Source organism: Rattus norvegicus, chromosome 4 (genome assembly GCF_036323735.1).
Source record: "Rattus norvegicus strain BN/NHsdMcwi chromosome 4, GRCr8, whole genome shotgun sequence".
NCBI lineage: Eukaryota > Metazoa > Chordata > Mammalia > Rodentia > Muridae > Rattus > Rattus norvegicus.
In genome coordinates this window covers 181654233-181678791 of record NC_086022.1, presented here as the reverse complement: position 1 = coordinate 181678791, position 24559 = coordinate 181654233, and the positions used below count along the sequence as shown (strand labels likewise).

Below are 24559 nucleotides of genomic sequence, written 5' to 3'. Positions count from 1 at the left end.
CCTTGGTCAGTACACAGTCCCCAAGGAGAAGGAATTCAAAGGCAGACGGTAAAAACAAAGAGAGCTCAGCATATATTTCTGGGAGAACTCATAAATTGTCTTCACATTAAGGACATGAAAATAATACATCAGACAAGTTAATGTAGGAGTATCTCTAAAAAAGAAAAAGAGTAATCTGAATTTGGCACAAGCCTCAACTCTTGGTAAACAAAACCACCCAGGGCCCTTATGCATAGCTCAGACTGACTGACTGTGCAGTCCTCCTGCCTCAGACTCTTAAATGCATAGCTCAGACTGACGACTGACTGTGCAATCCTCCTGCCTCAGACTCTTGTATGCTGGGACTACAGGCAGGCGTCACAACCTCTGCTGTTGACTCTCTTCCTTCTGAGTTAGAGGTGGGTCTTCATTTAAAATTCTGATCTATCAAGTTAGCATTTTCCACGGACCCAGAGAGCAACGGCCTTCATGAGCTTTTGTTTAGGGGCTGCCTTTGTGGGGCTTTGGCAGGCCTCTTTGAGGCCTGGTTAGCCTTTGTTTCCTTGGCAACCCTGACAGCCTGCTCTCTCTGAGTGTCCTATCGCCTGGTTTCTGAGTCCTCTTAGCCATTACATCCTTAGGTGATGCACCAACGACGGCCTGCAGGAATTTGACCGCACAGCGGATTCTCTCATTTGAATTTCTTCCAATTGTCCTTTTCATGGCTTCTTTTACAGAGGGCAGTCTGGTCTACCTGTGGAGCATTCCTTTTGGAAAGGATTGCTGCCTCACATCTTATATGAAGAAACTGGAAGAGCTTCCTATGGATCCTGGTGCAGGGCTGCCAGTGTCCTGCGTAGATCTTGCACTAGCTGAAAACGCACAGCTTTACCGTCAAGACGATAGCTGCCCACCGGCTGGAGGAGATCTCACTCTCTTAAGAAGATTTTTTCTGTAGGCCTGCCAGGCATGCATCCTTTACACAGTTATTTTCACCCTAAGTCCTCCTCTTAGACCTATTTACCATTGCAATGGCAGACTGGACCCATGCCAGAGCCCTCAGCATTGGCAAGACACTGACAACAGAAGCTGACCACATCTTCTTCAACAGAAATGCCTTCAGCAGAAACTTTCAAACATGTAGTCCCTTAACTGGTCTTGGAATTTATAGAAAAGTGCACATACAGATATTTTAAACTCATTAATAAAACCTGGAACATCTTAGAAAATGGAATTTTGGGGCCTTTGCAAACATTGTGCAGTGATTAAATGCCAAAATCCTGAACCAACCTTCACTTTGGCAGTAGCTGTTAGCAGGACATAATCTGGTAACTCCATGGCATCTCGCTTCTGGTGCTGGGCCTCAGCACCAATCAGAAGGTTGAAATGGGTAGCCAAATGTCTGCGCAACAAGGTTTTGTTTGGAGGAATGTTCAATAACTGAGCCATAGTTTCTACGTTAAAACGAGGCTCAAGAACCTGTAAGAAAAACTGGGATTGGTAAAAAGTATCACAGCTCGTACACAGTCAGAACGGAGGCGCTTCACACGTGGTGGCAAAAACCGCTCATTTGGGTAATCCCCGATGCTCTATTAACAGCCCATTTTTAAAAAGATTTTTTTTATGTGTCAGTGTTTGCCTGCATGTGTGTATGTGTACTGAATGTGTGCAGTGCCCAGGGAGGCCAGAGGAAGGTCACAGATGCCCTGGAACAGGAGTTGTTATTGCCACCATGTGGGTGCTGAGAACTAAACCCAAGTCCTCAAGAGCGGCCGTGCTCTGAGCTGTCTCTCCAGCCTGGGCTTTGAGTTTTAATCCACACATCACTGCGCCCGAGAGAGGTGGTGTGTAACGCAGCCTTCGGGGGACAGCAGCAGCAGCACAGCTCCGTTTGGAATGCTGCCTCTGAAAACGCTGCTCACGGAACCCCGGTGTGCAGATGCAGCCTGCACGCATGCAGGAGTTTAAAACACACAGGCTGCGTGTTACTCAATGGTGAGGAGCAATAAAAAGGAACGGGCTGAAGCCTAATTTAGAGAAAGACACTAAAGATGCTCTGCGAGTGAAATCCAGGGGAAAGCCTCAGGATTACTGAGGACAAACTGATGTGCACCGAGTCCTTTGCTGCGAGGCAAAGTGTTTAGATTTTGGAATATCAGCATGCAGTGGTGATTGGTCTTGGGGGTAGAATCTAAGTTCCAGCCCAGATTCTCTTGTGTTTCACATGCACATGGTAGCCTCATGGCGACTTGATGCAATTCTTCTAGCACACAGGGCCATTCTACCACGGCTGGGTGCAGAATTTTCTACTTGTGACATGGAAACAAAAGTTGACAGATTTTAAAGCAATGTAGATTTCAGACCAACACCGCTCACCCTTTAGACTAAAGGAAACCAACCAAGCGAGCAGTCAATTTCAAACTGAACGAGCCTTACCATGAGCCCTCCATGGACACCACTGCCTCTGAGGTTGGGGGCATATTCTGCCAAGTCCACAGAGCGCAGCCACTCCATCACACGATGATTGGTCCACTGCTGAACCTCAGATGGGGTGATGCTGTTCTGTGGAAACAAACACATAGCGTACGCTTTAGATGCTGGCGATGGGACCCTCAATACTAAACCTGTACACGCAGTCTCACAGGTTGGGCCCAAGAGCATACGATCTGGTGTCCCATGAAGTATTCAAAGAAAAGGTCAAATAAGCGCTTGCTAATTTGACTACTCTTTGAAAGAACATATACCACAGATTCAAGCTTTCTTACGCAGCAGTAAGAAAAGGTAAAGGAGGGGTTGGGGATTTAGCTCAGTGGTAGAGCGCTTGCCTAGGAAGCGCAAGGCCCTGGGTTCAGTCCCCAGCTCTGAAAAAAAGAACAAAAAAAAAAAAAAAAAAAAAAAAAGAAAAGGTAAAGGAAATATTTACAGTGACATTTCACTCCATGAGGTGACAGTAAAAAGTATATATAGTTCATGAACAGGAGGAAGCAAGAGTAAGCAGAAAACAACTTTTGGCCTCAATGACACAGTGGGTCTTTATGGGTATAAAAGCGAGGGATGTTGGAAGACCCTGAGGTCAGAGAGTCTGGATCTGAGCTCTGAGGAAACCAGCGCCCTCTGCAGGCTCCAAGAGAAAGAGGCTCAGGGTTCCACACACGGACTGCCAAGCTCATGTGTATGTACTTTTTTTTTTTTTGTTCTTTTTTTTCGGAGCTGGGGACGTGTATGTACTTCTTATTGCTACCTCGTCAGACGGCCGCCTCCGAAGACAGTTTGGCTCGAAGTTATTGATCCTCAGGACTTGGATGGCCCTTTTGATACTGAGATGGTGCAGCACACTCACAACCTTCAGGGACAGGAGGTCATCCTGCGGAGGAGAAATGAGGACTCACGGTGCTGGCCCACAGCAGGGAGGATGGGGGCTCCCCGAGAACCCCAGAACTCTGCCATGAACGTAGAAATCACTCTGCTTGCGACTTCAGTTTTCATTTAGTAACAGAACTCCTTTCCTGTGCTCTACAAATCCCTCTCTAAAACCTCAAATCTATATTGTTCCCCCAGATCTGCCACATCCGTATCACTCTCCCAGGTGTTCTGATGGGGTAGTATCATCCCGGGACTCTGAAAAGCACTCGCTGGTCACTAGAAAAAGGTAGTCTGCCTTTTATTCGGGGGCAGGGAGAGACAGTGTCTCTTTGCAGCTAGGCTAGTCCCAACTCCTGCCCCAGCCTCAAACGCTGAGACTGGGTGCTGTGGTGCTGAGCCTTGAGGAATTCCTGTTTCCTCTTTAGTCTCCAGAATTTGATCTGCATGCAAAGTCGTCACAGCAACACCTGAAGGGCAACAGTCAAACTGCTCTCCTCCTCTAAGCACACAGCTGATCAGCACACAGCTGATCAGCACACACCTGATCAGCCTTCCTGGCCTGCAAGGGTCGCTGACCAGGGTTATTGCTTCACTTAGAGACTTGGTGACCAATGTTGAACACAAGACTGTCCCTCAGTATAAGGGTTTGGGAAATAGTAAATGAGAGAAGAAATGAAGACTTCTAAGTTTTAACACGACACCAATAAATTTCTTCAAGGAAACTTTGGGCAGTCTGAGGCCATGGGGAGCAATTTCAACCATGCCTAATACACCTAAACCAATTATCTCAGAAGTAAGTGATTTCAGGGCAGTGCCAAGATAAATCTTATAAACACACCCAGAAAATAAGCAGAGGACTGTCTATGTAGGCACACAACACACTCTTACTGATAACACATTTCTTGAGAAAAAAATAAAAGAAATTAACTTACTATAAATATATATATATATTTTAAGATTCATTTATTTATTATAAGTACACTATCACTGTCTTCAGACACAACAGAAGAGGGCACCAGATCTCATTATAGATGGTCATGAGCCACCATTTGGTTGCTGGGAATTGAACTCAGGACCTCTGGAAGAGCAGTCAGTGTTCTTAACCGCTGAGCCATCTCTTCAGCCCAAAATATTTTTAAGAGTAAAAAGAATATTAGTAGTTTATTCTTGAGGCTACTGAGCAAATAATATTTCCTATTTTTTGTAGGATTCATTTATTAAAATTAGTATCATGATACGTTAGAAAAAGCAATTAACATATTTTAATCTGAAACTGAGATACTTATTTCAAATATTTAGTATAGGCTACTTTCATTTAATTAAGTCTATCAGTTAAGAAAATCTAAATGTATGTTTATAATATAAATAAAATGCTAATTACTTCCGAAAATATATTAGAAAGATTTTTTTTACAAGGATTACTTTCATTTGAAACCCTTTTTAAGTGTGGGCATTCTGGTGCACAACTTTAATCCCAGCACTTGGGAGGCAGAGGCAAGCAGATCTCTGGGAGTTCAAAGCCAGCCAGAGCTACACAGTGAGATCCTATTCAAAAAACTATAGCAAATAAATAAACACATTGTTAATTTAATTTTAGACTCGGGTTTCTAGATAGTGAAGAGTTCTGTGTGCGTTTCAGTTTCTCCTAATATTCACATCTTATGAAACTGTGGCACACATCACAATTAACTACACGGTAAATTAACACAAATAAACTTAGTCTAGACTTCATTCAGCTTTTGCCAATTTTAAGGCTTATTATTTTCATTAGTTCATGTGTATGGCATGTGTGGAGGAAGCACACGCACCCCAAGCTCGCTCATGCGCTCTCTCTCTCTCTCTCTCTCTCCACTCCCTCTTTCTCTCTCTCTCTCCTTCCCTCCCTCCCCCCTCTCTCTCTCCCTCTCTCTTTCTCTCTCTCTCTCCACTCCCTCTTTCTCTCTCTCTCTCTCTCCCCTCCTCTCTCTCTCTCCCTCTCTCTCTCTCTCCATCCTCCATACACCAAGTTCACACACATTTATAAAGTTCTCTATTACACAAGCTCGCTCTCTCACACACGTACGCACACGTATCAAGCTCACATGTACACCATTCTCCCTCTCTCACCCACCTCATACACACCCCACACATACCCCCACATACCCCCACACATACTCCCACATACCCACACACACACATACACACACACACACACACACACACACACACACACACACTCACACACACACACACACACACACACACACAGAGGTCAAAGGACAACTCTGTAGGCTCAGTCCTCACCTTCCACCTCTGCATGGGTCACAGGAATAGAACTCATGCTGTCAGGCCAGCCCAGCAAGCACTTTCACTGGCTCCCAAACTGGCTTTTTACTTCCTGCCACTTTCCTATTAAGATCCTTTTTCTGTCCCTGGAGCTAATCCAGGGAACCACATCCTAACAGGGACTTTGGGCTTGGGACTTGCAGGTCACTCTTTTCAGGGTCACTCAATGACTTTCAGGCATGGAGGTCTTACGTGTGCCTCCTGTGAATTTTCAGGTGAAGTTGCTTCCATTCCCTCGGGATATCTGACCCACCACACCCGTGGACACAGACAGAGGCAGGGCAAATGTCACTGCACTTGTCCCAGGTGGAACAGTGAGCAGTGACAAGAAGGAGCTGGAACAAACTTAGGTTCAAACTCGCTATGACTTCCTGCTACTTAGTAGCAGGGAGACCTGGTTACATCCCCAACTCTCAGCTCCTGTTTCCTAGTTTTGAGGATGGAGATGCCACGGTATTAAAGGGTTACTGAGAACCCACAAACGTGGTCCTTAACAAAGACAGCGGCTATAAAACATGCCAAGCTCATTATGGTCACTCGTGCAAGGTTACATGATGTCCCTGCCAAACTTGCAAGTACTTTGGCTCAAAGAAAAAAAAGAATACAAATCCCGTGAACTCAGTTCCAACTTCCTTTCATGATGAAAAGATTTTATGGAATTAGCAGGTTAAACTTTCTACTTACTTAACAAAGGAAACACCTATGGGGCTCCCTACCTTACAGCACGCTCTTTAAATAAAAGTATCTTCTATAAAACATTAATCATACTGTGGAATTGGGAACAAGGTTCTCCTGGAATCCATCTCTCCTGGGGCTGTACATAAGGAATGGTCTTCCTACTCACTGGCCGGAAGCCTGGGAACACCCAATAGAGAAGGGAGCCGGGCAGGTCCTGCCTACTACCTCCTTTACCCCCAAGACCCCTGCCCTTGGGACTGATGTGAGGAGAATTTCAAAGGAAGGCGAGGGAGGAGGCCAGTCCTTGTGAGAACCAGAGTGAAGTGGATCTACATAACTCGTAATGCAGAAGTGACCATGGCTTCAACCCTTTCTATCTTGTAGCAGTTATGAGACAGAATTCACACACCATAAAAAGCAAACACCCACAATGTACACACTCGAGTTCACCTGTTGACCAGCCCAGTCCTCTAGATAGCATAGGCTAAATGCAGTTTTGCCTGGCTTAGGTTTCTAATCATCTCAGAGCTGTACCTACTGCTGAATTCCACAGGATCACGTCACCGAAAGACCCCAACAGAGGCTACATACCACAGTCATGTAGTGTAGCATTCGGCCGTCCACCCGCCCCTCATCAAACTGCGTCTTGTACTGAGGGAGGCCAATATCATCCAGCCATCCTAAAGGAGAAAAGCCAGTGTCATTACCAAGCTACAAAATGCCCACTTCTGTGATCAGGGAGGAAGTGTAACAGTGTTGATTCTTCTTCAAGCACAAAGGCCTCTTACTAGTGACCCAGTTGAAGTCTAGCTTTCCGTAGTTGGTCTCTTCTTCAGATCCCAGGGCCTGCAGGGCCAACTGGAGCTTCTTTCGATGCAGTGAGTGCTTGATGCCAAGCTCCTGAAACAAGAGACAGAACCTTAGGATTCTACCCATCGGGGTTGGATCTGCCAACAAAGAATGCAGAATCCTCCACAATGAAGGTTCCCTCCAAGGCCAGCCCTGTGTTAAGTGAGAATGCTACCTCGGGCTAATTCCCCACTCCATGTTGAATTACAGGATGAACCTCAGGCTAATTCAGCATTGCTGAAGAAAAGGCCCAAGTCTACCATGATGGGCTGAGTGGAATGCTAGACACTGTCTAGGGATTCATTTTATTTGTAAGAAAGAATTTGTTGAATTTCCTTCATAATGGGGATTTGACTTCTATTTTGTGTACAATGTTTGATAATTACAACATAAGATATATAAAGTATTCTTTTGTGATGTAAAGTTGAATTGCATATATTACATTGAAAAGATAAGCCAATGTAAGTTTACAGAATGACCGAGACACATGAGCTGTATCCATTTTATGAAGTCAACTCATTATACAACACCGATAAAACTACACAAGCTAATGCTTTTCATTATGAGTTCCACTCGTACTGCTCTGTGTCAGAATAATAAAAGATCCTACATCAAGAGGGTAGGTGTTCCTGGGGATTGAACCTTGAGCCTCACGTGTGAGACAAGTGTGTACCCCTGAGCAACATTTCCAGCTACACACAATCCCTTCCCTTCTTATTAAGTACCTTCTCTAGGTCTTGCTGAGAAGCCTGCAAAAGCGTCTGGCCAGACATAATCCAATGCTTGCCGGAACTCAGGTAGGAGCCCAGGCCTTGTTCTGCCAGCCAGCTGCACACCTGCTCCTTGGTCCACTTTGCAAACGGCGTGTCCAGGTCACTGTGGGGAGTGAGAAACAGGCCTAAGCCAGCCTGCAGCTTACAGTCAGCATGGAGCAACTGCGTATACCATCGATATGGAAACTCCCTGGCAACAAACATTTAGCCCCAAAAAACCTAATTTCTAGTTCAAGATTGGAAAGTCACTTTCTAAAATCCTTGTTTTCAATTCAAAAGACATCGCAGAAGGACCAACAGGAGCTACAGAGGACACACTCTACAGGAAAACACAAAGATGAGCTATGAAAGTTACATTTTCCACACTCGGAAAAACTGTCCAAAGAGCAGACTCCCAAACTGAAAATACTGCTTGGCCAGAAGAAATCCAAGTACACTATGAATTCACTCAGCAGAACTGTGGTCTCTCACACAGAGAATCACTGAGAAGATAATATGCTCCTGCTAAGGACAGGAAGGAACACTCCAAGGGAGGTTCCCATTTTCTTTACTTACACGCCTTTGTTGCTTGGAAAAAAAAAACAAAAAACAAAAAACAAAAAACAAAAGGTGACATGGCTAAACTTTAAAAAATTATTAATTTACTTTTGTAAGAGAGAGAGAGAGAGAGAGAGAGTGTGTGTGTGAGAGAGAGAGAGAGAGACAGAGAGAGAGAGAGACAATAACTTTTTTTTAACAGTACAAGGGAGTTCTATATTGTACTTAAGACATATGGCAAGTGAGAAAGAACTTCTGTTATCTGAAGGCCAAAGGTTTCTTGATGAAACTGGTGTCCAGGGCTCCGCCTGTGTGGGAGTCTGCGTCTCCAGCAGATGATTCTTTAAAAGGCCCTGCATTGACACCTTGCTCTGTAGGCCTGCCAGCCCCGCCCTCTTATGCTCAGGTGCTCAGTGTGGTTCTGTGTTTTAATAAAGCACAGGGGAGGTTCTTGGAGTCCTAGTGAGTGGAACATACAGCCTTTACCCCAACTGGTGTGACAAGGTTTTACTCATTTGCTGGGACAACGTGTGGTCTTCATGAGCTCAGGAATTCTGACACGATGTGTCTTTATGTACTTTAAAAGGTGCCATCAAATTGCTAATGTTTACTGATCAGCTGTTATTAGACAGCTATCAACTCAGTCCTCACAGTCGCCTTTAGGCATAGGTGCTAGACCCCACTGTGGTGAGAGAGAGGTAAACAGAGCATGGCAGCCACAGTTCAAGGTCACCTGGCTGCTGTACACGAGGCTGGAGAGCAAGAAGTCTGACTCCAGACCCTCCCACTTCTCAGGGCTGGAGTTGGGACCAGGACCCCATGTATGCCACACAAGGTCTCTGCTATTAAGCCACAAGCTCAGCCCTTAGAACCATCTCCTGACCAGTAGGCTGTCCCACCAATATGCGACTATGCCTTCTGAGACTCCCCACATGACTATACCTATATAAACTGTAAGTCCAACAACCATCCTGACTCCTCATGTGCTCACACAGCTGTCACCCACACGGCTGTCATCAACCACTCTTCCCAGGCAGAGCAGAAAGTCGGGACTTCTGCAATAGTGGCATCACAGGTGTTCTTACCTGTTGGACTGTCCTAAATCTCGAGACCAACCAAGCCTGGGTCCTGCAGTTGCCCTTGTCCCTCCTCTTTTGAATTCAGGCTCAGACATGTCATCTGGGTTGAATGTAGTTGACTGACTTCTTCTAAGTCTGAGGACACAACACACATGGCCATACATTAGACCTGAGGAGGCTTCTGCCTTAGTGGTTAGTCCTAATGTTTCTGTTTGTTTGTTTTTGCATGTCACTAGCCCAGATATTTGAATTTAAGTACTAACCAAGGCCTAATGAGTATACGCATCCCATATCAGTCTTCCTTTCAAAAAGTCTTGGGATTTGGTGCCCACTCCCAGCCACACTTTCCAGTGTCTCTGGACCTGAGCAGCACACAAGACAGGTACTCCACCTGCCCTGCCTTCCACTTACTTCCCAAAGAGTCGCATGATGCCTCTGGATTTCTTTCTGGAATCTGGAGATGGTGGCGACATCTGGAACGGACTGGTTCCCTGTGAACCTTTTGGCCGAGATGTACCAGCCAAATCTAGGTGCTCATCTGTCTCTTTTTCTGTCTCAGCTGTCCCAAGGATAGAATAAAGACCATGTGAATACAAACAATACTTAAACCTTCTTGTTTTTAGCAACTTAAGAATTCTCCTTTGGGTCTATAAACCAGTGATTTCCAGAGAGTGCCCTGAAGTATAAAAATGTAAGTGTATGTCCCCTAAGCTTACTCTCCTACATGAAGTGAGTTAACTTCAAATTGGCCTTTGAGGTTAATGTGTGACAGAGCTGTGTGTGGTAGAGCACACCTGTAAATCTACTGCCTGGAGGCTGGCACAGGACGGGTGACTCTGAGACACGCTTGGGCTACAAAGTGAGGCTCGTTACTTCCTCTAACATCTCCTCCCCGTCTCCTGCCATGACTTGCTCCTACATCTGTGGCCTGGTTGTCTCTTCTTTGCTGTAGACTTCAGTTTCTATCCTGCCCACAGTGTACCCCAAGACTCTGCCTAGGTCCCTCTTCAGGCCCCCAGCAAGCTCTCCTGCTGTAAGCTCAGCCCTGAGGATGGCATCAGAACCACTGAGCCTCACCTCACTCTTGAGTCCCATACCTGAAGTCTGTGCAGAGTCCCAATTTAATGTGCCAGGGACACTTGGGACATTAAACCTAGCCAGTTTCCCTGAACGTCTCCTCTCACACTTTATTTGGGACCAAATTCAAATTCTGTATCATTTTCTTCTTAACTCTTCTCCTTTGCCATTTAGATCAGACAGTTACAGAGAACTAGCAATTCTTCTCAGAGAAGGAGTCACCAGGTCTTCGGGTGCACACCCATAATCCCCAAGGCAAAAAGATTTCAAGCTCAAGGCGAGAAACCAGGCTGTAGTTGAGATCCTAACTCAAGGGGGCCGGAGGGAACCAGCCTATTGTGTATTAGACACTGGGAGAACAGTGACCAGGTATGTGTGAGTTTTTCTTTAGATATAAAATCAGTCTTTTGGTTTGGCATGGAAAGAGCAGTGGCTACACTTGGCACTGCAGTCTTACGCACATGTGTGATATTAAGTTCCTTCAACTGTCCACTCCTGGAGAACCGCAACCAAAGATGGGGCTGCTGTTCTCCAAAGTGTGAAACTTTACATTTTATAAAGAAAAGTAATACTTGGTCACAAAGAAAAAAAAAAAAAAACAGGGAAAGAGACCCAGACGGGTTGGCAGAAGTTGCTGAAGTTGAGTTTTCTATGAAGCAGAGTTGTGGTTGCAGTTACGATAGGCAGCACTGGCCTATGAGCATCGACTACTGCCCTAGAAAGACACAGGAGCCACAGGAAATAGCTGTCCTACTAGAGGAGTGCAACTTATGCAGCCAGCCCTCATGGCAGACAGTTCAGGCTCCAAAGAGAATGGTGTCACTTCCCTAGGACATGTGCATCAATGACTGGTGTCTACAGGGGATGGCAGAGCCTCAGAGAAACCCAGGGGCATCTGTCCACTCTCACTCCACAGCCACAATGGGTATGTGTGCCCTGAAAATGTCCCTAGCCCAACTTTAAACACCACACTTTTTTTTTTAAAGGCTTTCTCCACACTATTCCTCATGGGGAGACAATGAACTCTTCTTAAAAGCACTCTGATGGAGAACCGTCAGATACCACGTGAAGCTACCTCGGTCATCACTGAATATCCCCAATCTCAAAGTAATAAAATGTCCAGAATGTTCCCCTAAGAGCAGCAAGTCAGCTCTTGCCTAACAGACATTTTGGGGGGAGGCAGGAAAATAGACAAATTGAGGGAGAACGAGAGTTGGTGGATGCTGGCTCGGCCATGGTGAGGGGAGCTGGGATGTATGAACCCAGCACACTCCAGCCCTGCGCCCCACAGGCTGCTGGGTGTTTCCCAGGAACTGCTTACAAGGTGTCTACGGTGCTGCTTAAAACAGCACGTAGGCTCAGAAGCAAAGGCCGTGCAGAGTCTGTCTCAGCCAAAGATGAAGGAATGCTCTAGAACAGACTACAGTTTCTGATCGCAGCCAGCTTGCTTGGTAGAGACCGCAGAGGCCAGGAGTGGGGGTTAGACGGTTGGAAAGGCAGCACTGGTGAAGGCTGGCATGCGGGGTACGGTACCTAAGGTGGGTGCACTGGCACTTCGTTTACGGTCTTCAGGTATCCCAACAACGCACACAACACACGCAGTCCAACGGAGAGAACACAGGGGTGACAAAATGAAACAGATCAGACTCCTCCCGCCACGGCAATGCCCATGGGAGGAGCACACGCACTGCTCTGGGACTATACAGCTGTGCAGGGTCATTCATCCCACAGCACAGAGGGGAGACTGTCTGAACCTCGGCTCAGAACATCGCAGGGTTAGGCCGTGCCCATGTTGCTGTTGTTGCTGGTTATATCACCAGACACAGAGTGGCCCAGGAGCTGATTTATCTTCACACTGAAAATGAGGTTCACGGAAGCATCTTTGCCAACTTCCCCCCAAGGTGTTTGCCTTCATTTCTGAGGATGAATGTCCATTCACAGAAGGACAAGGGCAGGGCGGGATCAAGCCCTGCCTCCTTCCAGAAGGTCGGGGCCCGGGCACCCTCACCACATACCGAGGTTTGGTGCACTCGCTGTCCTCTTCCCACTTTTGATTTTGAAAAAGCCCCGGCCAAAGGAAGACCTGGCTTTTCGAGTGCCAAAGGGGCTGTCATCCACAGAGGCGCCATGTCCTGGAGCTTTGGGAGGCAGGGTCCCAAATGTGTGGCTGTCGGTCGGAGTTTTATCCTGAGGGGTGACAAAGAGGTAACTGAGTGTTAAGGTGCGTTGTCCTTAGGACAGGCTGGGCTCAAATCACTGGACCAACTACTGAAGGAATACATTGAGCCCAACACCAACTTAAAAAGCCCAAGAATTAAGGCCACAACAACCACACCTGCCTCCACACTTGTCCCTTTAAATACCTAACGCAGCTTTAAAGTCTAGTACATGTTTGATCTGCCTCATTTTTTTCAAGACATGTTGTGAAGACACTCCATCCCCAGGATGGCGGATTTCTTGTTTTTCTAGCAAGTACGATGCAGAGTTATAAACGAGTTTACATCCTTAAATCCCCGCTACAACAACAGAAGCCTGAGGCAGTCTGCAAGGCAGGCAGTGAACAAGCTACAAGACCAGTGAGGAGATCCTCCCGGTACAATTGGGAACTGTCTGTCTGACTTTTTGACCTCGAGTCAGCCATTATTGCTTATAAAGTCCTGTCATTGCTTCAGTGCCACTAAGAGATGCTTCTGGCTGTGCTTCTTTCTAACGCCTGCTTTCTGCTGTCCTTTTACAGAGTCGGCGAGGAGGTCAAAGGGATGACTGACTCTGTCGTCTGCTGCCCACAGTCTACACACACAACACAGTCAGTATCAACATCTTAACATGGACAAGCCCTTCCTTCATTCACTGATGTTGAATTAAAGGGACCTGAGAGACAGTTGTCTCACCGACAGTCAAGACTAGAACCAGCCTTCTACCCCGCTGCAGTCCTTATACAGTTCATGATCAGAACCCAGGGGAAGACCTAGAGCACAGGTCGGCAACCTGTTCAGAACACCGTGCTTGCTGCTATAGTCAAGGGCTGTACGAAACAAACAGCAGGCAGCCTAAGGGGTTATTGCAGGGCTTGGTGAAGGCATCTACAGTAAAAAAGATGTTCAAACCATGAGTCTAACATCACAGGTTGGTTGTCTAATAACAGAGGTGAACGTCTAAAAAACATTCGTTTATTTATTTACTAATGTGGATGTGTGCCTATGTGCATATGTGGGGTACTTGTGTCACAACACGTGTTTGTTTTACTCTGAATTGTGAACGGCATACCACACATGAAGGCTCCCTAGGAACGAGACACTACATGAGGAAGAAATGAGCAGGCAGGCAAGGGCTGAGCAGTAAAGTTGGTGACAAACCCTTCCCTGTCTACCCGGTGGGGGTTGTCTAGGGCCTAGATCTGAGACCATGGCATAGCGGTCTGTACTTGTTCATATGTGGGCTCTACATGCCCATATGTAAAGAATTATATATGTCAGGCACGTATGTTCATGTGTATGTGTGGGGTGTGGGTTGGGTGTTTTCTATCTCTCTCTGCATTTCTGAGGCAGAGTCTCTCACTGACCCTGGAGCTCACTGACTGGACAGACTGGCTAGGCAGTCCCAGGGGGGACAGGCATGTGCTGACAAGCCATCTTTTTATGTGGCCACTGTGGGTTTGAACTCTGATCACTATGCTTTCAAAGGAAGCACTTTACCACAGAGACCTCTCTCCAGCCCCTAAGAACAACTAAGTTTTATGTATCTTTCATTACCACATTTTCAAGCGGTTCTCCTGCCCACATTTTCTTTGTAGTTTTACCACCATGGATGTCACTAAATAACACATTTATAGTTAAAGTTTGGGTAATTCACAGTCACATTTCAGTTCTCTGAACTGTTTTTGAAATTCATCTGGAAGACGTGTAAGTCTACTTCTTTTCAAAGCTGCATACTATTCCTTTATGGCAGAGACAGCAAAGAAGGAATGTTTCTGACATTTGAATCATAGTCTCCGTAACAGTTACTCAATGCTGCCACTGTTGTATGAAAATTGCTTTAGGCAGTATGGGCATGACTGTGTTGTAACTGCTAGCTGGCTCTTTGGGAGTAATAATCCATGATATTTCTAGTTCCCTGTTTTCATCACTAATAATTTGGGGGAGAAAGGACATTTGAAAAATCCAGGGAACCAAATATATATATCAGTTGGGTGGGTAAGACAGACTAACCATTGTGCTGGGACTAGTCTATGGTTCCAAGCATAGTCCCAAGCAGAGATGTCAGGATTGTCCTTTCTATAACTTCCAGATTCACAAAGGTTCTCACGGCCTCTGCTGTTACCCTGGTGCATCCAGGCGCTGAGCAGCAGGTATGAAATGTCAGGATGCACCCCACTTTGTTTCTCTAGACCAGCAGAGCCCTCTATGCTAGGTAGACAGGTGTGTGTGTGTGTGTGTGTGTGTGTGTGTGTGTGTGTGTGTGTGTGTCATAAAAGGGTGTTGGGTCCCTTGGAACTGGAGTTCCATGTGTTTCTGAGCTAGGTGCTGAGTTTAGATCTCAAAATTAACTTTTGTTTAGATAGGGTCCCACGATGTAGACCAGGCTAGCCTGAAATTCACAGAGATATGCTTGCCTCTGCCTCCCAAGTGCTGGGATTAAAAGTATGTGCCTAGCTCAAAATCAACTTTAAAAAATTTATGTATATATTTTACATATATGAGGGTTTTGTTTGCACGCATGTGTCTGCATACCAGAAAAGGGTATTGATTACTATAGGACCACAGTTATAGGTTATGCACTGCCACATAGGTACTGGGAATTGAACTTAGGATCTCTGAAGAGGCAATCAGTGCTCTTAACCACTGAGCCATCCCCCGGCTTTAAAGTTAACTTTTAAAGTAAATAATTCAATGTCATTGGGCACTTCTCTGAATTGTAACAACACATCCGTTCCAAAGTACTGCCTCTGCCCTAAAGCCCCAGCCCCTCACTCACCCTTCTTCCGCCATCACCCCACCCTGCACACACAGTCATGCTGCATACGTCACTGAACACAGCGCACATGACCTAGCTGTCTTTCTGCACCGGCTTAGTGTGGTAGGGGCTCTGACAGCCTTGGTCTCCTGCAGTGGGGACAGTCACTCAACTTACATGTGGTAAGACTTAAAAGATTTTATACATCAATTCAGATATGAAAATTACCTCTGGAGGCTTCTGGATAGACTCCTTTTCCTGTTCAAAAACAATGACATTTAAGGAAGGCTGCTATAAACCCTTTATATTGAGTCACCACATACATTTGATAGGTAAGAAGCCATTTCTATCACGTCTAACCCACGCAATCCTCTTGTGTTACTTCCTACAGAATCTTAAGAGTTCCAGCCTTATTCATGTATTTTCAATCTTGTGTACTCATTCTTAGTTTCTGTCATTAACTGCACCACGGCAGCTAGGAATCTCCCATCAGAGAAGCCATAAGCTCTTCCTGAAGTGAATTTATCCTGTGTGTAACGGGACAAACTGAAGCTCCATCCTTCAGTATTTACTTCTACGGACAACAGGGAAAAGGGGAAAATAAAGTGGAAGGAGGAACAAAAACAGAACCAGCCACAGAACCCACCACGCCATCTGATGTCTCTTTCTTCAGATTTCCAAGGCTACTGGATTTCTGCAGACTCGAAGTTCTAAAAACAGAAATAATGATTATTAGGATTAATGGTAAGTTGACTCTGGTGCCTTTATCTAAGCGGATCATCTCAGAAGGAAACTAAAATTGTCTGGGGGTTGAATCTTGGTAATAAAAGAAAATCTGGACCCAGGCAGACACTTATGTGCTTAAGTAAATTGCAGCATTTGGTTCTTTAAAAGCGGTTAACTGCTGTGCCAGCAACACAAACTGTCCCACGCATGTCACAGTAGCTGGAAAAACACTTAAGACTGTGCTGGCAATATCAGTGTTTTCCATGGACATGGACGAGTGGCACTTACACATTTACACCAGGAACCCCGTAGAAGCCGTGCACTGTTCACATCTAACCCTTCTACTTAAAGAATGAAAATTCACTCTTCTTTCAAAGAGGAATGACTTATTTGAGTCTGGCAAAGCAATTCAGTCAATAGTTCTGATCAAAGTATAACAAGCCAGGATTTGTGGGCAGGCCTGTAATTTCAGGACACAAGGGACAAGAGGATTGCGGAATGTTTGAGACCAGCCCGAGCTATCAAGAATCCAAAGGACAAAGGAGGGAAGGACAAAAATAAAGAGGGAAGAAAAGGGGGAGGTAGAGGGAGTGGGAGGGAGAAGGGGAGGGAGGGAGAAATGCAGGAGAGGAATCTGTGTTATTACCCACAGTAACTCATTTGCTAGCCTAGGGAGGCAGAGGGAGCCTGTAAGTCACAGAAACTTTCCCTTTCACAGAATCAGTGCTCCGTTATACACAGCAGGAGACGGTCTAACTCAAAAACTAGATGGGCAAACACAGGGCCAGTGTCAAAAGCTGAGGCGCTGGGGGTGTACCTCAATGCCAGTGTGCTCTGCCTGTGAGCTGCCTGAGGCCTGCTCCCAGGAACACAGGGTGAAACAGGAAAGCACAGCAGAGAAAGAGACTGTAGGAGGAATGTGTGTACTCCAAAGCAGCTGGGGCAACAAACCTCTAAAGGCACTGCTCCTGCTTACGCAAGCCGTCAGCCATACTGACTGCCAACACCATAAAGGATAACAGAGAAACAGCCCACCCGAGCTCTGCTCCGAAAACAGGTTTCCCTGGTTGTTTGGGGCTTTCCTAATCTAATCCAGACTCTGACTCGGGCAAACATTCACATAGGCCAGTTTATTAAACTCTAAGTGCAGAGAGCAGCCCCACCAGCCTCACGGTCTCTGGGGTTCTTTTCTGTTGGAATAAAAAAATAACAAATCAGCACAGAAAGTGAATTAAAAGTGCTGAAACTCCAACGAGAATGATGGAGGCTAAAGATCTGCCAGTGTCAGGCGTGAGACGGCAGGGAAGAGTACTCCTGTGACATCAGCCTCCAGCCCTGCCTCATGACATACACGGCCGTGTACTCGTGCCTCAGTTGCTCACTGTGTAATGGTCACGTGAACATAAGAGAGCCGCAGATGCTCCAGGATATACAACTTACGAGACACCATCACTTAGGGAGACTTCAGCGTCAGCACCGAGGACTGCTCTTCCATCACTAAAATGTATTTTTAAAAGGTATTTGTTAGTGTCATGAATTGAAAGCCACACAGGTACTCCTGGGTTTGCAATGGTGAAGCCCCAAAGATCCTACAGGAAGCTCAAAACACCGTTAAGTCCAAGTGTCTTTTGCTTAATCTACCAAAACCAGCTTAGTCTGTCTGTCCTTCCTTGTTCATATTTACAGCACCTCACTAGCATACAGATGAGCAAAAACTCTCTCCCACAGAGCCTACTTTAGAGGGTGTGCTGACTGCCTCATACCTGTCAGAAACAGTGCAGAGTGAAACACAGCAATTTTGTAAAGTAAAAAAAAAAAATCACAAGTGCAGTGGTAATAGCTGGGGCCTGTCTGTACATGTTCTACCTGAACAGAAATGTTAAAAAAACGAATACTGTAAAGAAGAAAGCTATTTCTAATTTAAACAGTTTCTTAAGCCTATTTCAAGGTCAACCAACTCATTAGAGAATCTTCTGGCAAAGTATCTCTTTGCCTGTAGAGAGATGACCGGACCGTGACCCTGTTGTGTTGGCTTCCCAGTCACTCTTCAGACGGCCTCAGGCTCAGTGACTACTCCACTTTTACCCTCTGACAGGCACCTATGGCCTAGTAAAACCTAAGATCCTTAAAGGCCACTCTGGTCTCGTTCCCTCACCTCCCAGGCTCCCGTCACCCCTATTCACACCTGTCATTTCATTATTACAAAACAGACGATGAAAACTGTGTCTGTAAGTAACTGTGAGATGCCCTTCTTTGTGGTTGCTCTATTTCTCTGAACATCTACATCCCAACGGAAGTCCATAAATGACATACCCCTCTTCAAACGAAGTCTCAGGCTTAGTAGCCAGCTTGGGTTTCTCACAGGTTTCTTCGTCCATAGATGTCGGAAATAGCGAAGGAACTGAAGCTTGGAGGACGCTGGTGTGAAACTGTAAAAAGTTTTAAGTGAAAAGAAAATCAGTCAAAACACAAGTCAGAGTAACAAGACATAACGGAATTGGTCTATACAAAGCACATCAGTGCTTAGGACTCTAGCCTTACATTTACAGTCATCTAGATAAGGTGTTAGTGAGAGGAAATGCTGTGGAGAAGGGGATTACATTTGGTTCTAAGCCAGCAAATATCCTGAATAAGAAAATACCTAGGCGTCTGGCTCCTGCTTTCACAGCCATTGCAGTACACTGAGCTCCATAGAGACAGCGCCGGGGCAAGCGAGAGCCGGATGGGCACTGGGCAACTCTGTGCCTCGAGGAGGAAAATCAACTAAACATGGGCAAAGGAAATCCTAAGAAGCCGAGAGGCAAAATGTCCTCATATGCATTCTCTGTGCAAACCTGCCGGGAGGAGCACAAGAAGAAGCACCCGGATGCTTCTGTCAACTTCTCGGAGTTCTCCAAGAAGTGCTCAGAGAGGTGGAAGACCATGTCTGCTAAAGAAAAGGGGAAATGTGAAGATATGGCAAAGGCTGACAAGGCTAATTATGAAAGAGAAATGAAAACCTACACCCCCCCAAAGGGGAGACCAAAAAGAAGTTCAAGGACCCCAGTGCACTGAAGAGGCCTCCTTCGGCCTTCTTCTTGTTCTGTTCTGAAAACCACCCAAAAATCAAAGGCGAGCATCCTGGCTTATCCATAGGTGATGTTGCGAAGAAACTAGGAGAGATGTGGAACAACACTGTCGCAGATGACAAGCAGCCCTCTGAGAAGATGGCCGCCAAGCTGAAGGAGAAGTATGAGGAGGATATTGCTGCCTACAGAGCTAAAGGAAAACCTGATGCAGCGAAAAAGGGGGTGGTCAAGGCTGAGGAGAGCAAGATGATGAGGAGGATGAAGTGGATGAGGAAGATGAGGAAGATGAGGAAGAAGATGACAATGAATAAGTTAGTTCTAGCACAGTTTTTTTTCTTGTCTATAAAGCATTTAACCCCCCTGTACACAACTCACTCTTTTTAAAGAAAAAATTTGAAAAGAAAATACCTAAACCGAAATAAGCACTGTGCTCTGATCACAGGGAACGCCCACGGAGTGCTAGTGCCAAGGCACCGACTCCTCGGCGTCAACACATATTGTAAAAAAGCATCATTTCCATTTTTATTTCTACTGCAAGTCTAACACATGATACACATCATGTTGGTTAATTGTTCTTTTATGTCCAACTATCCCAACTGCTGAACAATGCATTAAAATCAGTGAGCATGGACTCTGGTTACCTCTTAAAATGCAGGGTACAGTAACAGCAACACTGTGGAAACAATGAACTGGGGATACCGTTTTCTCTAATACCGCTGGGGCCTAGCACTGGAGTCTTAACATTTTTTTTTAACACTGGGGTTTTCTGGTAATGCACAAGAACTGGAGAACAGAGTAAGATCAGCATCCAGACCTCACAAAGGAAACACTTGTATGAACAAGTCAGCCAATCAGTGGGCTCCTAGAAAATTATTTGTAGTGTCGACCTACCACATATCTAGCTTTTCACCACTGATCTGTTTCTCAACCACAGCTCTCACTTTCTTTCCCCTCTCTCTAATTTTTATTAATATTTTTAAAATTAAAATGTAATCATATTTCCCCCTCGCTTTCCTCCCCATGTATCTTCCTCTGCTCTCTCTCTCTCTCCCCCTCCTTCCCTTCCCTCCCTCCCTCCCAAATTCATGACCTCTTTTCTAACTCTTTCTGATCAGGGTATCTATGTAGCACAGGCTGGCCATGAGTCAGCCTCTGTGAGATTGCCGGTGTGCACCCTGCACCCTGCACTGGCCTGCCGGCCTCCTCCTTCTCAGTGAGCCAGGTAAGGACACGTAGTGACTGCAAACCTATACCACCTACTCAGGAACGGTTTCACCTCAGCCACACACTCCACCACCCACCCATGTGCCTTCCTGTGCTCACCACCCCTTCTCAGATCCATGACTTTTTTTCTAACTCTGAGCTCCTAGAATCAAAGCCCGGGGAGGCAAGATGGACTTGGGTGGGCTTGACCATCAAAGCTCAGCTTCAGGAAGAAGCAGTGGACTCAGTGTTGAGAGTTTTTCCTGTTACTAAGTAATGGTACCACAAAAGCTCAAAGGCCATCGAGTGTTATCAGGGTAAAACAGGGCTCTATGTGCCCTGGCTTGGCTTTGGTCTGAATCTTTGCAGTTGATGCTGGGTGATCTCTTTAACACTCACCCATGTTTCTTGAAGTTCAACTGTTTCCCTAGACTACTAATCATGGGGGAAATACACTAACACACAGGCCTGCTTTCTTGATTTCTTTTTCAAACTTTAATGTTTTGGTTTAATTTTTCTTCCTGGTTTTCCTCAAAACTAAGGAATTTGTATTTTTTCACACCATTTCTATTCAGTTTGGAACAATCACTTATGGCAAACTGAACATGATTAAGCTGGAATCTACAAAGGCTGCAGAGACAGCTCAACAGTTAAGAGCACTGGTTGCTCTTCCAAGAGATGGGTTTCAATTCCTAGCATGGTGGACAGTGTCTGTTAACTCCAGTTCAAGGGGTCTGGTGCCCTCTTCTGACAGCTTTGGAAACTGCATGCAGCAGTGTACAAACGTATATTCAGAAAAAAAACACTCATTCACATAAAATAAATAAAAGCAAACTTTTAAACTGAGACTCATGCAGCAAAGACTGCGGAACAAGTCAGTATATTCTACATATACAAGCAACTTCTCTCTAAATGAAGCACACTTATTGGCTGCCAAAGGTCATTTTTCTTTTTTTTTTTTCTTTTTTTTTTTTTTTGGGAAGGCCGACACAGGAGGATCACTAGTTCTATGCTGGCCTGGACAACAAAGTGAGCCTCTGTCTCAAAATGAAACAAAGTTTTGTTACTCCTCTTTCAATATAAAAGTATTTAAAAGGCAGGAGACTTCCCCTGCTTCTTACTTCATAATTAATATCTTGGTTGATGAACTATTTTAGCACTCTCTAACATCTACGTGTGAAATGTTAGTTGTCTTCTCTTTGAATTAACTGTCATTCAGCTCAGTTTTAACTGGCTCAGGACTAGAGGTTCAGCCCAGCGTAGCAAACTCATGTCCAGTGCTGCACAGGGGGAACAAGTAAGAAGTACCAGAAAACAAGACTCATCGCCAAACGTTACTGTCTCCTTGTGGGCTTCTCAACCCCAGCTGTGAGAGAAGGAAAGTGAGAGGGGAGAGATGGCGAGAGGAAGCAACTGTTGAACACAGTAAGACTGTTGAGTCGAATAAGATAGGCCCACTTCCCAGTCGCTCCAGACAATAATTATAGTAAAGTTATATGAGACTTCAAAACACGGGGAATCCTGGGCTCATGAGTCTGTGGACAACTGAACACTGATCAGACTTCACATAAGCAGCAGCCCAGCAGCCCTGAGACGCTGCAAGGAAGGTGTGGACAAGTCTCACCTAAGGCAGTGGAACGGAGGGTTTTAGGAGGTTCTGACTGTTAAAGGCAATGCACCAAATCAGGCTCAAATGGATAGGCCAAGGGGAAGATAAAAGGGTGCTTTGGACCTCAGCAGCACTTTACAAAGCCGAGACAACATCCATTTGAAAATACAGAGGGGAAAGGAAAGCAGGGTTGAAGAGTGGTGAGTCTAAAAGGTGGTCTCTAGTACAGAAGTGACAGCATCTGTCTAGCTGGGCTGGACTGCTATGGACCAGGGACAGCCACGCACCTTCCTTCCTCCCTTTTTTAAAGTGGGAATGTCAACAGAGGTTCCCCTGTTCCTGACTCACCGTGCGTGCTGGGTGTGTGGGTGCAGATAATTGCTGTGTTCCCAGCTCCCTATGTTGTTTGGAATGATACTCTGGGAACTACTGAGGGGCCTCCCTACATATAAATCTGAATGAATGACAGCTCCTGGGACAGACATTTGGAGACCTTTGGAGACCAGAAGGCTGCATTTTATATGTGAGAAGGTGCAAACTGATTCACCCAGGAGGTGAAATGGTGACTGTTTTTCCAAAAGGATGGCACCACATCTCCCTCCAGGTGCCCTTGCACTGTGACGTCACTGAGGCCTTAGAGACGGTCTGCTCACTGTGAGTCTGCTCTACCTGGACCACAGCAGAGATGCCAACCATGTCGAGTTACGGGGGCTGCAGGCCCACCTGGTCCTCTCAGGGTGCTCTCAGCACAGGGCTATGAGGCAGCCAAGCAGTCCTCGGGGGTTCCAGCCTGGGCATGGTGGAACAGGGTACAGGCATCAGGTTGCCTCAACAAGCAGAGATGGCAGTGAAAGCCTCCTGCTGCTCCTGAGCTGAGCAGCAGACAGAGGTGAGGAGTCCCTGCTGAATGCTGCCCGCCCTGCAGACTCCTCAGGAAGGGGACAACCCAGCCAGTTTGCTGCTGGATGGTAGGTAATGAACAGACCTTCCTGACGCCTTCATGAGTGGAAATGAGTGGACTCTAACACCCTCTGATTGCTTCTTCTAAGCCTAAAAACTTTGAGTCATCAGAAACAACAAAACTAGATTTAAAACCCTCACCTGATTTATTTGTACTCGGTCTTTGAAAAATAAACTATAATCTCATATTTTGGGGTGTCCACCTCATATTTTTTTTTAGAATGGGGTCCTTTTAGGCTGCTCTCAAATTTCCAAACGAGGAATGTTCCACCTTTTCAACAGCTGAAATTATAGGTACAGGTCAACCTGCCTGTCTTGTTTTTATTGAGTTTTATAAGCAATTTTAACTTTGTCCAAAACATTTATTATTAAAGAGGGGGAAGCACACATTTAAAAACAAAGAACTGACAGTACACAAAAGCTACTGGGATAGACCAGCGAGTAATGCAGCTGGGAAAAGAACCCACCCACGTCACACGGCACGGGCAACGTATACATCAGTACAGACACCACCCCTTTAACATAAAGGGCCAGAATCCCACACGGACGTACGTACCTCCTCTGGGGCACTGGTGTGGAGCGGGTCCCTGCTGGGAGACCCCATTCCTGGCGTAGAAGAAGTGCTTCTCTCCAGATCACTAAAGCCCTGTGCGTCCAACAGGGTGGAGATAGAACTGGAGTGGAACAGGCCCTCACACTCGCCCTCCTGGCCTGGAAAACACGAAGCAGATGATCATGCAGTCCACTTTTGGAGGAAGAACGGGAATTATGCATTTCTTTCTTTTTCTTGAACAAATGCTGTACCACTGAGCTACAGTGCCAGTCAAAGTATAAACAAACACTCGGGTTGTTTCTTCCTGTCACCACATGCAAATCAGCAACACAGAGCCTAGGATAGATCATCTTAAATGCAAGCAACTGCGCTCCGGGATTCGGGCCACACTAAGCACTCACCAGTGGTGTCAGAGTGAGTCAGGCTGGAAACAGAACTAACACAAAAGGCGTTTAGAAAACAAATAAACTTTTTCAAGAGCCCACTGTATTTTTGTTTTAAAATTTTTTTAGGCTTCATAAATATTAGTTTAGCCCTGTTTGGTGATGTGTAACTTTAATCCTAACACTCAGAAGATGAGAGCAGAAGAATCAGGAGTTCAAATAGCAAGTTCAAAGCCAGCCTGGGACCCTATCCCAAAATAGTTGTCTGTCTGTCTATCACCTAACCACCTACCTACTTACCCACCAACTCTGTGTATCTACCCATCTATGTACCTGTCCCTCCCAGTGTACTAACCCTGGGTAACAACAGTGTCACCGTTTAGACTGCTGTGTGCTTTGGAAAATACACAAAATGAAAAACAGGACAAAAAAAAAAAAAAAAGA

At 45.7% G+C, this 24559-nt stretch overlaps 1 protein-coding gene and 1 pseudogene across 26 annotated transcripts in view; one reads left to right on the top strand and one right to left on the bottom strand.

Annotated features, from left to right (window-relative positions):
- Nucleotides 1-24559, bottom strand: part of Ppfibp1 (PPFIA binding protein 1) — a 143831-nt gene that overhangs the window by 3288 nt on the left and 115984 nt on the right. For 8 of the 26 annotated variants that reach the window (XM_063286177.1, XM_063286181.1, XM_063286186.1 and 5 more), the window contains 13 exons: nucleotides 23736-23890; nucleotides 18653-18768; nucleotides 17780-17836; nucleotides 16260-16323; nucleotides 12676-12847; nucleotides 9995-10142; nucleotides 9590-9718; nucleotides 7920-8070; nucleotides 7134-7245; nucleotides 6937-7025; nucleotides 3221-3343; nucleotides 2416-2541; nucleotides 1270-1458 (listed from right to left, as the gene is read on the bottom strand). In XM_063286177.1, coding sequence (XP_063142247.1) covers nucleotides 1270-1458; nucleotides 2416-2541; nucleotides 3221-3343; nucleotides 6937-7025; nucleotides 7134-7245; nucleotides 7920-8070; nucleotides 9590-9718; nucleotides 9995-10142; nucleotides 12676-12847; nucleotides 16260-16323; nucleotides 17780-17836; nucleotides 18653-18768; nucleotides 23736-23890 — 1631 coding nt within the window. Of the gene's footprint in view, nucleotides 1-1269; nucleotides 1459-2415; nucleotides 2542-3220; nucleotides 3344-6936; nucleotides 7026-7133; nucleotides 7246-7919; nucleotides 8071-9589; nucleotides 9719-9994; nucleotides 10143-12193; nucleotides 12227-12675; nucleotides 12848-15841; nucleotides 15872-16259; nucleotides 16324-17779; nucleotides 17837-18652; nucleotides 18769-23735; nucleotides 23891-24559 lie in introns of all 26 variants that reach the window. The other 18 variants (XM_008763382.3, XM_063286179.1, XM_039107707.2 and 15 more) reach the window with 3 other exon arrangements.
- LOC134486872 (high mobility group protein B1-like) lies at nucleotides 19028-19838 on the top strand (annotated as a pseudogene).